This window comes from Mixophyes fleayi (genome assembly GCF_038048845.1).
Source record: "Mixophyes fleayi isolate aMixFle1 chromosome 1 unlocalized genomic scaffold, aMixFle1.hap1 SUPER_1_unloc_2, whole genome shotgun sequence".
NCBI lineage: Eukaryota > Metazoa > Chordata > Amphibia > Anura > Limnodynastidae > Mixophyes > Mixophyes fleayi.
This window is the reverse complement of record NW_027445876.1, coordinates 4,326-21,664: the sequence shown is the minus strand read 5'-3', so window position 1 is coordinate 21,664 and position 17,339 is coordinate 4,326. Positions and strand designations below refer to the sequence as shown.

At 46.8% G+C, this 17,339-nt stretch overlaps 1 protein-coding gene and 1 long non-coding RNA gene across 2 annotated transcripts; both read right to left on the bottom strand.

Annotated features, from left to right (window-relative positions):
- Positions 1–4,206: 4,206 nt before the first annotated feature.
- Positions 4,207–11,484, bottom strand: C1H2orf81 (chromosome 1 C2orf81 homolog). The gene is made up of 3 exons (XM_075193653.1): positions 11,229–11,484; positions 10,574–10,780; positions 4,207–6,084 (listed from the first exon to the last, which is right to left on the bottom strand). Exons 1-3 carry the CDS (start codon positions 11,451–11,453, stop codon positions 5,080–5,082), a joined length of 1,437 nt encoding a protein of 478 aa, XP_075049754.1. The 5' UTR covers positions 11,454–11,484; the 3' UTR covers positions 4,207–5,079.
- On the bottom strand, positions 8,920–9,432 carry LOC142109493 (uncharacterized). The gene is made up of 3 exons (XR_012680396.1): positions 9,201–9,432; positions 9,109–9,145; positions 8,920–9,053 (listed from the first exon to the last, which is right to left on the bottom strand). It is a non-coding gene; the product is annotated as an uncharacterized LOC142109493 (long non-coding RNA).
- Positions 11,485–17,339: the final 5,855 nt, after the last annotated feature.

Sequence of the window (17,339 nt, the reverse complement as noted above, 5' to 3'; positions counted from 1 at the left end):
ATGTCCACTGCCTAGTCCTCTCTCAGGGGACTGACTCTTCTACTAATTGTGATGTCCACTGCCTCGTCCTCTCTCAGGTGATTGACTCTTCTACTCATTGTGATGTCCACTACCTCGTCCTCTCTCAGGGGCCTGACTCTTCTACACATTGTGATGTCCACTGCCTCGTCCTCTCTCAGGGGACTGACTCTTCTACTCATTGTGATGTCCACTGCCTCGTCCTTTCTCAGGGGACTGACTCTTCTACTCATTGTGATGTCCACTGCCTAGTCCTTTCTCAGGGGACTGACTCTTCTACTCATTGTGATGTCCCCTGCCTCGTCCTCTCGTCCTCTCTCAGGGGGATTGACTCTTCTACTCATTGTGATGGCAACTGCCTTGTCCTCTCTTCTACTTATTGTGATGTCCACTGCCTTGTCCTCTCTCAGGGGACTGACTTTTCTACTCATAGTGATGTCCGCTGCCTCGTCCTCTCTCAGGGGACTGACTCTTCTACTCATTGTGATGTCCGCTGCCTTGTCCTCTCTCAGGGGACCGACTCTTCTACTCATTGTGATGTCCGCTGCCTTGTCCTCTCTCAGAGGACTGACTCTTCTACTCATTGTGATGTCCACTGCCTCATCCTCCCTCAGGGGACTGACTTTTCTACTCATTGTGATGTCCACTGCCTCGGCCTCTCTCAGGGGACTGACTCTTCTACTCATTGTGATGTCCGCTGCCTCGTCCTCTCTCAGGGGCCTGACTCTTCTACTCATTGTGATGGCCACTGCCTCGTCCTCTCTCAGGGGATTGACTCTTCTACACATTGTGATGGCAACTGCCTTGTCCTCTCTCAGGGGCCTGACTCTTCTACTTATTGTGATGTCCACTGCCTTGTCCTCTCTCAGGGGACTGACTTTTCTACTCATAGTGATGTCCGCTGCCTCGTCCTCTCTCCGGGGACTGACTCTTCTACTCATTGTGATGTCCGCTGCCTTGTCCTCTCTCAGGGGACTGACTCTTCAACTCATTGTGATGTCCGCTGCCTTGTCCTCTCTCAGGGGACTGACTCTTCTACTCATTGTGATGTCAACTGCCTCATCCTCCCTCAGGGGACTGACTTTTCTACTCATTGTGATGTCCACTGCCTCGGCCTCTCTCAGGGGACTGACTCTTCTACTTATTGTGATGTCCACTGCCTCGTCCTCTCTCAGGTGATTGACTCTTCTACTCATTGTGATGTCCACTGCCTCGGCCTCTCTCAGGGGACTGACTCTTCTACTCACTGTGATGTCCACTGCCTCGTCCTTTCTCAGGGAACTGACTCTTCTACACATTGTGATGTCCACTGCCTTGTCCTCTCTCCGGGAACTGACTCTTCTACTCACTGTGATGTCCACTGCCTTGTCCTCTCTCAGGGAATTGACTCTTCTACTCATTGTGATGTCCACTGCATCATCCTCTCTCAGGGGACCGACTCTTTTACTCATTGTGATGTCCACTGCCTCGTCCTCTCTCAGGGGCCTGACTCTTCTATTCACTGAGATGTCTACTGCCTCGTCCTCTCTCAGGGGATTGACTCTTCTACTCAATGTGATGGCCACTGCCTCGTCTTCTCTCAGGGGTCTGACTCTTCTACTCACTGTGATGTCCACTGCCTCGTCCTTTCTCAGAGGACTGACTCTTCTACTCACTTTGATGTCTACTGCCTCGCCCTCTCTCAGGGGATTGACTCTTCTACCCATTGTGATGGCCACTGCCTCGTTCACTCTCAGGGAACTGACTCTTCTACTCATTGGGATGTCCACTGCCTCGTCCTCTAAGGGGACTGACTCTTCCACTCATTGTGATGGCCACTGCCTCGTCCTTTCTCAGAGGACTGACTCTTCTATTCTTTGTGATGTCTACTGCCTCATCCTCTCTCAGGGGACTACTCTTCCACTCATTGTGATGGCCACTGCCTTGTCCTCTCTCAGGGGACTGACTCTTCCACTCATTGTGATGGCCACTGCCTCGTCCTCTCTCAGGGGACTGACTCTTCTACACATTGTGAAGTCCACTGCCTCATCCTCTCTCAGGGGACTGACTTCTACTCATTGTGATGTCCACTGCCTCGTCCTCTCTCCGGGAACTGACTCTTCTACTCATTGTGATGTCCACTGCCTCGTCCTCTCTCAGGGGCCTGACTCTTCTACACACTGTGATGTCCACTGCCTCGTCCTGGATCATACAGCGCCACTAAGCAGCGTTCCCATTGGACTAATATACCCTCATGTATCTAACGCCTATAGATTGTAAGCTTGTGAGCAGCGCCCTCTTACTGATTCTTCTATTATTACTCAGTCTCTTTTTATTACCGAGTTTGTCCCCAATTGAAAAGCACTGTGGAGTATGCTGGGGGTACATAAATACATGTAAATAATACAATGTGTGATGTTATGTATAGAAAACACAGACTAGGGGTCTGATGCAGAGTTGAACGCACACCTATTTGTGTAGCACAAATTGCATGTTTAAAAGTTAAAACAATATACCGAATAAAAGGAAGAGACACATTGTTACAAACTACAACAGACACAACTGACAATACAGAAAGAAGGAGCTGTGGATGCAGGTGAAGGCTGGGGGCTGTCAATGAGCTGCCCACCTCTGGACTGGCTGCATTTCTAGGCCATACATTATGCCCATGTTACGTTCATTTCTGCATCATGCCCTAGGTCTCAATATTCACCATCCACCTTGAGTCAGACTCACCAGGAGTCGTAACGTGTTGGGTGAAGGGCGTTACATGTTTGATGGGGTATCCTGCCAAGATTGTTTCCATCTGAATAAGAGCTATCTCAGTGCTATCACCACCCCGGGAGACTAACGATAAGATTGGTAACACGCTGCATGTTTACTGCTGATTCTGGTGCGGTCTCCTACATATACAATATTGTTTATATGAAAATGATTGCAACGTGAGGTTTTTTTAAAATACTAAAATATATGTGAATTTAAAACAATATTGCACCAGATATTTTTACATGATCTTCATATCTCCTATACATCTATGATGAGGATCTAAGACGTGTGTATTACACGCGGGGAAGATTGCTGTATCATAAAGACATTAACTGAAGGCTACATACAAAGAATAGTTCCTGTAAGTTTATTACCACTGAGGGGCTTCACGTTTGGAAGATAAGTTGCACCGTATATCAATATAAAGACCCAATATATTAATGAACACTTAGGAGTATATTTACTAAACTGCCAGTTTGAAAAAGTGGAGCTGCTGCCTATAACAACCAATCAGATTGTAGCTGTCATTTATTTAGTACATTCTACAAAATGACAGCTGGAATCTGATTGGTTGCTATAGGCAACATCTCCACTTTTTCAAACCTGCAGTTTAGTAATTATACCCCTTAGAGTAAGAAAATATCTTGCGCGCTGATTACCATTGGCGGTACCTATTTTAAGCAATTGTGAATACAAATACTTAGTTTACTTTATTTATTTTTTTATCATTTATGTCACAGAATTACACTATTCACTATTTCATGTTTATTTGGTTGGATTGACTATATGGAAAATAAGAATATATAGAGATCTTGCCACCGCATTTGAAATAAGTATACTATATATATATTTTTCAAATTGTCACTAAGAGTTTAGACAGCGTTTTATTTGTCCCATTATTTACTGGTTGTAAGTTTATGTATAGTTTAGGTTAAAGTACACAAGGCAGTAGTGACGAGCTGTAGGAATGAGCATTATTAGGATGTACATTATGCCCAGGTTACGTTCAACTCTGCATCGGTCTCATTACTCAAGATATATAGAGAAGTAGTGTGTAATTACCAAGGAGAAAGCAATGTGTACAGAGAACGGTCTTATTGTGCACTGTGTCGCATGTTACCCTGTTTTCATTGTATGAAGCTGACATTGTAATCCCCAGATAGCAGAGCTGTGTTCTCTGCTATGTACCTGATCACTGAATAAACAGACTCTGGTCATTCTTACTTTATAGAAGCCTCATCTGAAGTACTTTGTGCTGCTGTGAGCATTCTGATTAACCAAACAGTGTGCTTCCTCCTGTTGATTAGATTAGATATTTAGATCATTCAATTAGATTATTTTTCACTACACAAACCCTAACCGTCCCAGATCCCTATCCAGCCCCTGTGCGCCTATTTCCCATCTGATTTGACTGTACTTTAGGCTAGCCTGCATAGTACACGATTTTCCTGCAAAATAATTTATTTCCAAAACATATGCATATTTCTCTCATTCAATAAGAAGCAGCTTCCGCCACCATAGAGAATAAGCATCACCACGTAAGCCAATACATAAAATGCAGACTTAAGTCATGCAATTTCTGCTGGAATATAACAATATTTTTTCTACTTTCAGCAAAAATTACTACTAACAAAACTCAAACAATTGTCCCTCAGTTGAACATGATAGAAAATTATCAAACAGAAGATGTGCTGGACAGTCCTCAGGCAAGAAGTGTAATGTAGAGCCCTTCGGTTGGAGGCGATATTGGCACACAAAGGTAGTAGAGTTCTCAAGTCGGAGATGTGGTGGAAAGACCTCAGGTCGGAGATGTGGTGGAGAGACCTCAGGTCGGAGATGTGGTGGAGAGACCTCAGGTCGGAGATGTGGTGGAGAGACCTCAGGTCGGAGATGTGGTGGAGAGACCTCAGGTTGAAGATGTGGTGGAGAGACCTCAGGTCGGAGATGTAGTGGAGAGACCTCAGGTCAGAGATGTGGTGGAGAGACCTCAGGTTGAAGATGTGGTGGAGAGACCTCAGGTCGGAGATGTGGTGGAGAGACCTCAGGTCGGAGATGTGGTGGAGAGACCTCAGGTCGGAGATGTGGTGGAGACCTCAGGTCGGAGATGTGGTGGAGAGACCTCAGGTCGGAGATGTGGTGGAGAGACCTCAGGTCGGAGATGTGGTGGAGAGACCTCAGGTCGGAGATGTGGTGGAGAGACCTCAGGTCGGAGATTTAGGGGATAGTTCTCAGGTAGGGGATGTAGTGGATGAGTATCAGGTAGGGGATGTAATGGAGACTCCATAGCTTCTAGATTTTGGCACACAAAATTTAGGATCAAATGAAGGACACGAGCGGCTGTACCTGTGGGATGTTGTTCTTAATAAGCTGTTCCACAGAGAGGCTTGGTAATGTTATGGACGCTTTGATAGGCTGGAGTGTTCTTCTGTCTTCCCTCCAGCCCTGCTCCCTCTGCTGAAGGCTGTATACAGATCCTCGCTTTGTTGTGTTGCCGTCTCTCAGTATAACCCCATGGGAAAGCTGTATGGTGTCTAGAAGGATGCCTGCTGACACAGGGTTAAGACCTTGCATATCCTCTGCTCTGCTGGACATGGTTAGTGCTTGAGATTTAAGTGTCTTATCATCAAGTACCAGCATCTGAGAGGCAAATGACGAAGGGTCTAACTGTAAACCATTATTGTGAGAGTATTTAATGGCTTCTTTCCCACTGGGTCTTCTGCTTCTTTTAGGTGGAAGACTAGGTGCTTGTACACCTACATTCATTACTTTCCTACCCCTAACCTCAGCTTTTTTACTGACATCCAAAACTTCCACCTGGGGGTTTACATGGTATTGCGGAAGTTTAGAGAGATCCATTTTTGGCACCGAGAGAATATTTCCTGCATCATCATAGATGAGATCTTTCTTCTGAGTTGGCCTCATGAGCTGGATCTTCAGGATGTTGTGCAAAGACGTTGGCAAAAGGTTAAAGCTTTCATCTACTTTATTATCTTCCTTTTCCCTCAGATATTGATCCAACAATATCTCTTTTTCTGTCTCTTCGAGGGACTTGGTAATGTTCTTTAGCCCAGCTGAACGTAGAGGCCCACGATGAGGACGGTATCGGTTCTTGGTCTTTTTTGGTTCAAGGGGAGGTATAGGCTGGATATGTAGTTGAGAACTTTGGACTGCAGTAGTCCCATTTGGGATCTCTTCTGCTTGACCAGGGTCTGGTAGAGGGGGGTCTTCACAATTATTTGGAGGTTTTGGGAGGTTCATTGTCTGGGTTTTATCATCTGCTTCCTGTTCGGGGATATCTGCAATGAGGTGCTCGGACCACACCTGTTGTGGAGCAGATGGACAGAGGATTAATAAACAGCTGCTGCGCTTAACGTTCGGAGAAAAAGAAATCCCAACAAAAAGTGTCTGTTTTTGGCAATATTTGTACTCAGAAGCTTTTATTTTTATATAAATGTCACGATCTGATGGGAAGTGGATTAGACCTAGCCCAATACTAATATGCAGCATAAAAATACAGCTAGTCTGGCAGTGTGGTCAGCAGCATCTCTGTCCTGCACTAACCTGGTCTTATCCGCAACTCTCACAGTGCAACATGATTTATGTATCTAACGCTAAATCAGTCCCAAAGGGTCTATTATATAATATAATACAGAAAGCCTGTGTTATTACCCAGCTAGTAACATAATACAAGGAATCTTCATTATCAGTATTAATTGTCAGATTGTACAGCATGGTCAGTATTGTCAGATTGTACAGCATTGTCAGTATTGTCAGATTGTACAGCATGGTCAGTATTGTCAGATTGTACAGCATGGTCAGTATTGTCAGATTGTACAGCATGGTCAGTATTGTCAGATTGTACAGCATGGTCAGTATTGTCAGACAGGGAAAATGTTGGCTCATGTTCCATATTATCAGCAAGGAGTTTGCTGCAGAGTACAAAGTGTTCAGGACAATGGAGACCTCAGAGGTTTAACAATTCCTTCACTGTCCATCAATGTTAAGTGTGTCAGTCAAAGGAGCCAATACTTTATGAAAATGGGGCATAGGACAAGCTCATAACGAGTGGTCAGAAGGGTAGTATAGTAACTTAGAGGGTTGGGGTGACTGCTGGCTGTGTCAGGGCTGAAGTACATTATCGGGGTGACTGCTGGCTGTGTCAGGGCTGGTGTACATTATCAGGGCGAGTGCTGGACTACATTATCGGGGCGAGTGCTGGCTGTGTCAGGGCTGGAGTACATTATCAGGGCGAGTGCTGGCTGTGTCAGGGCTGGAGTACATTATCAGGGCGAGTGCTGGCTGTGTCAGGGCTGGACTACATTATCGGGGCGAGTGCTGGCTGTGTCAGGGCTGGAGTACATTATCAGGGCGAGTGCTGGCTGTGTCAGGGCTGGAGTACATTATCAGGGCGAGTGCTTGCTGTGTGAGGGCTGGACTACATTATCAGGGCGAGTGCTGGCTGTGTCAGGGCTGGTGTACATTATCGGGGTGACTGCTGGCTGTGTCAGGGCTGGACTACATTATCGGGGTGACTGCTGGCTGTGTCAGGGCTGGTGTACATTATCAGGGCGAGTGCTGGACTACATTATCGGGGCGAGTGCTGGCTGTGTCAGGGCTGGAGTACATTATCGGGGCGAGTGCTGGCTGTGTCAGGGCTGGAGTACATTATCGGGGCGAGTGCTGGCTGTGTCAGGGCTGGAGTACATTATCAGGGCGAGTGCTGGCTGTGTCAGGGCTGGACTACATTATCGGGGCGAGTGCTGGCTGTGTCAGGGCTGGAGTACATTATCGGGGCGAGTGCTGGCTGTGTCAGGGCTGGAGTACATTATCGGGGCGAGTGCTGGCTGTGTCAGGGCTGGAGTACATTATCGGGGCGAGTGCTGGCTGTGTCAGGGCTGGAGTACATTATCGGGGCGAGTGCTGGCTGTGTCAGGGCTGGAGTACATTATCGGGGCGAGTGCTGGCTGTGTCAGGGCTGGAGTACATTATCAGGGCGAGTGCTGGCTGTGTCAGGGCTGGAGTACATTATCAGGGCGAGTGCTGGCTGTGTCAGGGCTGGACTACATTATCGGGGCGAGTGCTGGCTGTGTCAGGGCTGGTGTACATTATCGGGGCGAGTGCTGGCTGTGTCAGGGCTGGAGTACATTATCGGGGCGAGTGCTGGCTGTGTCAGGGCTGGAGTACATTATCAGGGCGAGTGCTGGCTGTGTCAGGGCTGGAGTACATTATCGGGGCGAGTGCTGGCTGTGTCAGGGCTGGAGTACATTATCAGGGCGAGTGCTGGCTGTGTCAGGGCTGGAGTACATTATCAGGGCGAGTGCTGGCTGTGTCAGGGCTGGAGTACATTATCGGGGCGAGTGCTGGCTGTGTCAGGGCTGGTGTACATTATCGGGGCGAGTGCTGGCTGTGTCAGGGATGGACTACATTATCAGGGCGAGTGCTGGCTGTGTCAGGGCTGGAGTACATTATCAGGGCGAGTGCTGGCTGTGTCAGGGCTGGTGTACATTATCGGGGCGAGTGCTGGCTGTGTCAGGGATGGACTACATTATCAGGGCGAGTGCTGGCTGTGTCAGGGCTGGAGTACATTATCAGGGCGAGTGCTGGCTGTGTCAGGGCTGGAGTACATTATCAGGGCGAGTGCTGGCTGTGTCAGGGCTGGTGTACATTATCAGGGCGAGTGCTGGCTGTGTCAGGGCTGGAGTACATTATCAGGGCGAGTGCTGGCTGTGTCAGGGCTGGTGTACATTATCAGGATGACTGCTGGCTGTGTCAGGGCTGGAGTACATTATCAGGGCGAGTGCTGGCTGTGTCAGGGCTGGAGTACATTATCAGGGCGAGTGCTGGCTGTGTCAGGGCTGGAGTACATTATCAGGGCGAGTGCTGGCTGTGTCAGGGCTGGAGTACATTATCGGGGCGAGTGCTGGCTGTGTCAGGGCTGGAGTACATTATCAGGGCGAGTGCTGGCTGTGTCAGGGCTGGAGTACATTATCGGGGCGAGTGCTGGCTGTGTCAGGGCTGGAGTACATTATCAGGGCGAGTGCTGGCTGTGTCAGGGCTGGAGTACATTATCAGGGCGAGTGCTGGCTGTGTCAGGGCTGGAGTACATTATCGGGGCGAGTGCTGGCTGTGTCAGGGCTGGAGTACATTATCGGGGCGAGTGCTGGCTGTGTCAGGGCTGGAGTACATTACCGGGGTGACTGCTGCCTATGTATGGATCTCCCTACCTGGACAGTGTGACCTGTTACGTATGGACCTCCCTACTTGGACAATATGACCTGTTACATATAGACCTCTGGGACCTCCCTACCTGGACAATGTGACCTGTTACGTATAGACCTCTGGGACCTCCCTACCTGGACAATGTGACCTGTTACGTATAGACCTCTGGGACCTCCCTACCTGGACAATATGACCTGTTACATATAGACCTCTGGGACCTCCCTACCTGGACAATATGACCTGTTACGTATGGACCTCCCTACTTGGACAATATGACCTGTTACATATAGACCTCTGGGACCTCCCTACCTGGACAATGTGACCTGTTACGTATGGATCTTTCTGCTTAATCTGTGTCTTATTCCCGTCACATAGTCACAAATCCCAATCACAGCTCACAATGTTTCCTAAACTGTTCTTCTTACTGTCCATCCATGACATGATTGTTCACATTACATGACCCCCCCTCGCTTCACAACCCTTTATTTATATTATCCCCTCACTAACTCGCTCCCCACTAACACGCATACACTCTTTTACTATCTTACATGTAATATCCTCAAACTGCCACCAGAAACACACATCTCTCATTACCTCTCTTTCCTTCCATCAGCTGGTGATATAGCCCCAAATCCAGGACCTCCCGCTTCTTTAGAGTGTAAGCTCTTATGGTCAGGGTCCTCTACCCTATAACTCCTGTCTGCCCACTCTCCGTCTTCCCCTGTCCCTGTCATGGCTTATCTATGCACATGTATGCTGCCTGTTCTCATGTATGTCTTATCTTACAGTCTCTTACTGTTAGCCTGTAAACTGTGGTTAAATAGCAACGTAAATAACAGGACAGAATATTTACCATCTATATAATGGTTACAGTATAATGTAATAGTGACTATTCACCCCATTGTGCTTTAAACATAACACTTGTCTGACCAGATGTGGAACAGAGGAGGGGACACTACCCCTAGATCTCCTGTGGTTTAGGTAAACAATAGTCTGATTTACCTGATAATATAATTATTGATGTATAGTTTCTACAAATCTAGAATACACATAAAATTACTCCTTTGCCATAAGTAGTGGTTAGCTCTTCTGCCTCACAGCGCCGGGGTCATGATTCCTGACCATGGCCTTATCTGTGAGGAGTTTGCATGAGTTTCCTCCGGGTGCTCCGGTTTCCTCCCACAATCCAAAAACATACTGGTAGGTTAATTGGCTGCTATCAAATGGACCTTAGTCTTTGTGTCTTTGTGTGTGTGTGTGTGTGTGAGAGCGTGTGTAAGGGAATTTAGACTGTAAGCTTCAGTGGGGCAGGGACTGATATGAGTTCTCTGTACAGTGTTTCGGAATTAGTGGCGCTATATAGCTGATGATGATGATCTATACACATATATGCTGACTGTTCTCCTGTATAGTATGTATTATCTGTGCACAAGTATGTTGACAGCTCTCCTGTACGTCTTGTACATGACTTGTCATATACTCAGCAGCTGTATAACAATGCATTGTGTATTCAGTGATTAATCTGTAATGTGTTCTCTGTTCCTCCCACCGTGTGCAGCGCTGTGGGCATAAAAGACAATAATTATAATACCGGAGACTGGTTGGAGTGGGGTGTGTGAGCCAGTTGGGTGATGGGCACACACCCCTGTGCCCACGAGTCATTGGCACACAGCTTGGGTTCCTCTTGCCGGTTGTTGTCTGTCTCCAGCTCATCCTCACTCCTATCTCTGGGCACAAATGTCCAGTTCACCATCTGTATCACTGCATCGCAGGCCTGGCTGATGGTGTACGGTACCACCTATAGATAATCATTACATCATTATATACTGCCCCCTACTACAACTACTTCTACTTTACGGTATCACCTATAGATAATCATCACATCATTATATACTGCCCCCTACTACTTCTACTTTCATATACATCTAGTATCTATATGCTGTTACATATACTGTTAATAAGAATACCAAATTATTATATAAATATATCCTTTACTATAACTCATTCAACTCCAAGTAACCCCTCCCTATATCCCCTCATTATAACCCCTCCTAGTACCCCATATATCCTATCATTATAACCGCTACTATTACCCCATATAGCCCCTCCCTATAACTCTTTCTACTCCATATAGCTCCTCTCTATAACCCTTCCTATTACTCCATATAACCTCCTATTACGCCATATAACCCCTTCCTATTACTCCTTATTTGACCCCTACTGGCTGATATCTTTGAGTTAGTTACCTGCCGTTTCAGGTAAATCGCATAGCACTCATTCATGACACGACTGATTAGAGAGTCCACTATCTCTCCCACCACATCTTCTCCATCTTCAGCGGCCACCAGAGACAACCAGTCTTCCTCAGTGAACCTTCCTGGTATGACGTCTACTGTCACTTGTTGGACTGGAGCCACAGTCACTGAGCGAGACTTGTCAACGCGAGACTTGGAGGCAGCGATTCGAGACATTGTCTACGGGACACAAGTCAACAGAAATGTAAATATGATGATGTAATCCTAGGGCTCCAGATATTGGTGGCCATCACAGTCCCCCTCTCTGGATGTTCGCTGTGCGTCAATGTTCCCTATCGGAGGTGCAGCCTTCATTTGTCACACGCGGGTAATATTAAATGCTCCTCTATAGCAATTAAAGCGGACAGAAGGACGACCCTAGTCCTGAAGGAGGATAAGGAGTGGGGCTTCACAGTGGGAGGGCATCGGCCCAGGGGAGGGCTGGGAAGAGCAGACCTATGATAACACTCAACTATGATCAACACTCATTTTATTGACAATCATAATAGAGTGATATGGGGGTAAGTTTGTGGTGCCGATTCCGAATATGGCATTGGTTTTGCTAGACTGGCTCTAATTTTTGACATAATTGGTACCCCAGTGGAAAACATAAAAATGCAAAAAATGTCCGGTAGAGGCTACTCACAAATTGCATTGAAATTGTCTTAAATCATCCAAAAGTAATCACATGACATACATAATGGAATTTTATTTGTATAATAGATAAACATAATGCGCTGATTCAGATAATTACAATTCTTTTATGTGAGTTACCGGTACAATCACGTCGGAGGCTCCAGCAATACTCAGCCATCATATGTCTGTCCCATCGGCCTTGATACCTTTCCTCCGTCACATTTATATCTGGATGACACCTCTCCCCTTGTTCTCACTAAAATCACCCAGATTACCCGGAAATCCGTGTAGGTGGCTATGGAGATAAAGTACCTTTATGCTGATATCAGTACCCACATTTTTAAAGTTGGTGAGTATGTTATGTGCCCGTTCTTCATAATTGTCAGCTCTGTGGTTACCCAAGAAGTTCTTTACCACTGAGACATAACTGCACCAGCAGAAGCTTCAGCACCATTCATACATTTTGTGACATTAGATTCCTTGATAAGTTTATGTATCTGAGAGACATCAAAGATTCCAGTTTTTAGCTTTTCCATACTTAGTCCAGGGAACGATCTACAAATGTATTTGAAGCAATCGCCATCTTTGTCCAAGGCCTTAACAACTAGTTTCGTTAGTCCCAGCTTCATATGAGGTGGTGGGAGAATGATTTACTCCCTGTCAACCAACGGTTCATTAATGACGTTCGCTGCATCTACAGACGTCTTCTCTAGAAGGCCAGGACACTTTCTCCAATGATCTTGCTTGGCCCCACTATCCCACAAGTAGATGACACAAGGGTACTTTGTATATATCCACTATGCTGCCCAAGAATGAAGTGGGGTTGGGTGACTGATCATTTATATACGGAGGGGGAATATTGCAGAATACTCGTGTATCACCTATCAGAATGTTCTGGCTGTTCCCATATCCACACTTTATGGCTAAGTTCACTATTAATTGAGGGTATCCATTATACCAAGAACTAGAGCCAGTTCAACAAAACTACTTTCATTTTTGAATTCAGCAACCACAAAATACCCTAAATTTGTTCAAATATTCTTTGCAACTAAAAAAAGAATTTGTGTAATATATGGGGAGTGATAGTATGTACAGAGTTATACACCGATCAGCGACAACATTAAGACCACCTGCCTAATATTGTGTAGGTTCCCCTCATACCACCAAAACACCTCTGACCTGTCCAAGGCATGGAAGCCAGAGTGGGGAGAAATCACAATTAAATAAAAAAATTAAAAAAAAACATTTTTTTTTTAAATTTATTTTTATTTTAAAAAAATGATCAAGGAAACAAATAAACCCAGCAAAAACAATAATACAGTTATTTTAAAATTCTGTATCCTTAATATATTAAATTTAAATGACTTGACAGTGTCGCCAATCATGGTACAGCAAACTACACACACATCACAACACAAACTGCAACAGGAAAGAAACAGCAATTATGTTAAAAGTTACAATATGGGTAGATACTCTGGCCTGATCTGTAAATCTGAATGTGTAGGCTCATTCAGATTTACAGAACACCTTAAAAAGAATAACAAGTTTTGCAGCTGTCAGTACCGGAGTGGATTCTCAGTTTTGAGGGCGCCAAACAAAATGTGGAAAATATTCTTTCTACCGAAGCCGATGATGCTGCTGTTAGACATTGCTCTACTGCTACCATGATATTATCATTACCAGCTACAGTTTGTGAACCAATGTGCATTGTCCAGCAGTCTATTGGTGCCACTGTGGACCCAACATCGTGGTCAGACATGAGGTCATTACACTGGGCTGCGTTTACAGTGATAAGTAACTGCTTTCTCTGAACCTGAGACACTGGTGTGGGCTGGTGTTGGTCGTTCTCTCTGGATCCTGGACTTGTCTGCTGCCTGTACCTCTTTGTATCACGAGTCAGCAAGCAATAGCCATTGATACAGACCTTTTATTAGCAGAGCAAAGGACTATGGACCACATTGCACAGTATGCCAATTACCATTAATGCTTGTTAAAGACCTTGATTTTTTTATAATGGTGATTTAAATCAATGCATTTAAAAAAAAAAACAAAAACAAAACAATCATGTGATTTAAATCATTATTAAAATTAAGTTGATTTAAATTGGTACACTCTGATGGAATCCTCCAAACCTCTGAAGGTGGCATCACACTGCCTCCCTGGCTGCCTTCTACCCATAGTGCATCTGGTGCCATCTCTTCCCCAGGTAAAAAACACACGCACCCAGCCGTCCACATGTTGTAAAACGTGACTCATCAGACCAGGCCACCTTCTTCCATTGCTCTATGGTCTAGCAGGGGCACTCTGATGGTCTGCGGCCACGCAGCCCCATACGCAGCAAGCTGCGATGCTCTGTGTGTTCTGACACCTTTCTATCATAGTCAGAAGTAACTCTTTCAGCAATTTGTGCTACAGTAGACTTTGCTCCCCACTCGCATCAATGAGTCGTAGGTGCCCATGCCCCTGTCGCTGATTCAGTGGTTGTCCTTCCTTGGACCACTGTTGGTAGGTACTAACCACTACATACCGGGAACACCCCACAACACTGGCTGTTTAGGAGATGCTCTGACCCAGCCATCACAATTTGGCCCTTGTCAGAGTTTCTCAGATCCTTATGTTGCCCATTTTTCCTGCTTCTAACACATCAACTTCAATAACTGACTGTTCACTCACTGTCCAATATATCCCACCCCTTGACAGGTGTCATTGTAACCAGATAATGTTATATACACTGCACTGTCAGTGGTTTTATGTTGTCTCTGATCGGTGTATAATACACAGGGGGCTGGAAGGGTGAAGATATAATACACAGCAGGGGCGCAGGATATAACACGGGGGGCAGGAAGTATGATACACGGGGCCGAATATATAATATATTATACAGGATATAATATGCAGGGGGGGGGCAGGGGATATAATATACAGGGGGGGGGGGCAGGGGATATAATATGCAGGAGGAGGCAGGGGATATAATATACAGGGGGGAGGCAGGGGATATAATATACAGGGGGGCAGTATATATAATATACAGGGGGGGGCAGGGGATATAGTATACAGGGGGAGGGTGGGGATATAGTATACAGGGGGAGGCAGGGGATATAATATACAGGGGGGGCAGTGGATATAATATACAGGGGGGGCAGGGGATATAATATACAGGGGGGGGGCAGGGGATATAATATACAGGGGGGGGGCAGGGGATATAATATACAGGGGGGAGGCAGGGGATATAATATACAGGGGGGGGCAGGGGATATAATATACAGGGGGGGGGCAGGGGATATAATATACAGGGGGGAGGCAGGGGATATAATATACAGGGGGGAGGCAGGGGATATAATATACAGGGGGGAGGCAGGGGATATAATATACAGGGGGGAGGCAGGGGATATAATATACAGGGGGGGGGCAGGGGATATAATATACAGGGGGGAGGCAGGGGATATAATATACAGGGGGGGGGCAGGGGATATAATATACAGGGGGGGGGGCAGGGGATATAATATACAGGGGGGAGGCAGGGGATATAATATACAGGGGGGAGGCAGGGGATATAATATACAGGGGGGGCAGGGGATATAATATACAGGGGGGGGGCAGGGGATATAATATACAGATGGGGCAGGGGATATAATATACAGGGGGGGCAGGGGATATAATATACAGGGGGGAGGCAGGGGATATAATATACAGGGGGGAGGCAGGGGATATAATATACAGGGGGGAGGCAGGGGATATAATATACAGGGGGGAGGCAGGGGATATAATATACAGGGGGGGAGGCAGTGGATATAATATACAGGGGGGGGCAGGGGATATAATATACAGGGGGGGGCAGGGGATATAATATACAGGGGGGGGCAGGGGATATAATATACAGATGGGGCAGGGGATATAATATACAGGGGGGGCAGGGGATATAATATACAGGGGGGGGGCAGGGGATATAATATACAGGGGGGGGCAGGGGATATAATATACAGGGGGGAGGCAGGGGATATAATATACAGGGGGGAGGCAGGGGATATAATATACAGGGGGGAGGCAGGGGATATAATATACAGGGGGGAGGCAGGGGCTATAATATACAGGCGGGAGGCAGTGGCTATAATATACAGGGGGGGGGGGCAGGGGATATAATATACAGGGGGGGGGCAGGGGATATAATATACAGGGGGGGGGCAGGGGATATAATATACAGGGGGGGCAGGGGATATAATATACAGGGGGGGCAGGGGATATAATATACAGGGGGGGGCAGGGGATATAATATACAGGGGGGCAGGGGATATAATATACAGGGGGGGGGGGCAGGGGATATAATATACAGGGGGGGCAGGGGATATAATATACAGGGGGGGCAGGGGATATAATATACAGGGGGGGGGGCAGGGGATATAATATACGGGGGGGGGCAGGGGATATAATATACAGGGGGGGGCAGGGGATATAATATACAGGGGGGGGGCAGGGGATATAATATACAGGGGGGGGGGCAGGGGATATAATATACAGGGGGGGGCAGGGGATATAATATACAGGGGGGGGGGCAGGGGATATAATATACAGGGGGGGGGCAGGGGATATAATATACAGGGGGGAGGCAGGGGATATAATATACAGGGGGGGGGGCAGGGGATATAATATACAGGGGGGAGGCAGGGGATATAATATACAGGGGGGAGGCAGGGGATATAATATACAGGGGGGAGGCAGGGGATATAATATACAGGGGGGAGGCAGGGGATATAATATACAGGGGGGAGGCAGGGGATATAATATACAGGGGGGGCAGGGGATATAATATACAGGGGGGCAGGGGATATAATATACAGGGGGGAGGCAGGGGATATAATATACAGGGGGGAGGCAGTGGATATAATATACAGGGGGGGGGCAGGGGATATAATATACAGGGCGGGGGGGCAGGGGATATAATATACAGGGGGGGGGGCAGGGGATATAATATACAGGGGGGGCAGTATATATAATATACGGGGTGGCAGTATATATAATATACGGGGGGGGCAGTATATATAATATACAGGGGGGGGCAGTATATATAATATACAGGGGGGGGCAGGGGATATAATATACAGGGGGGAGGCAGTAGATATAATATACAGGGGGGAGGCAGTAGATATAATATACAGGGGGGAGGCAGTAGATATAATATACAGGGGGGGGGGGGCAGGGGATATAATATACAGGGGGGGGGCAGGGGATATAATATACAGGGGGACAGTATATATAATATACAGGGGGGGGCAGGGGATATAATATACAGGGGGGGGGCAGTATATATAATATACAGGGGGGGCAGTATATATAATATACAGGGGGGGCAGTATATATAATATACAGGGGGGGCAGGGGATATAATATACAGGGGGGGCAGGGGATATAATATACAGGGGGGGCAGGGGA

Excerpts from the sequence above, each read along its gene's own strand:
- C1H2orf81 (XM_075193653.1), bottom strand. The coding sequence starts at position 11,453 with ATGTCTCGAATCGCTGCCTCCAAGTCTCGCGTTGACAAGTCTCGCTCA. Across the intron at positions 10,781-11,228 it reads CGATTTACCTGAAACGGCAG|GTGGTACCGTACACCATCAG; the intron begins GTAACTAACTCA and ends GATTATCTATAG. Across the intron at positions 6,085-10,573 it reads CCCACTCCAACCAGTCTCCG|GTGTGGTCCGAGCACCTCAT; the intron begins GTATTATAATTA and ends GCTCCACAACAG.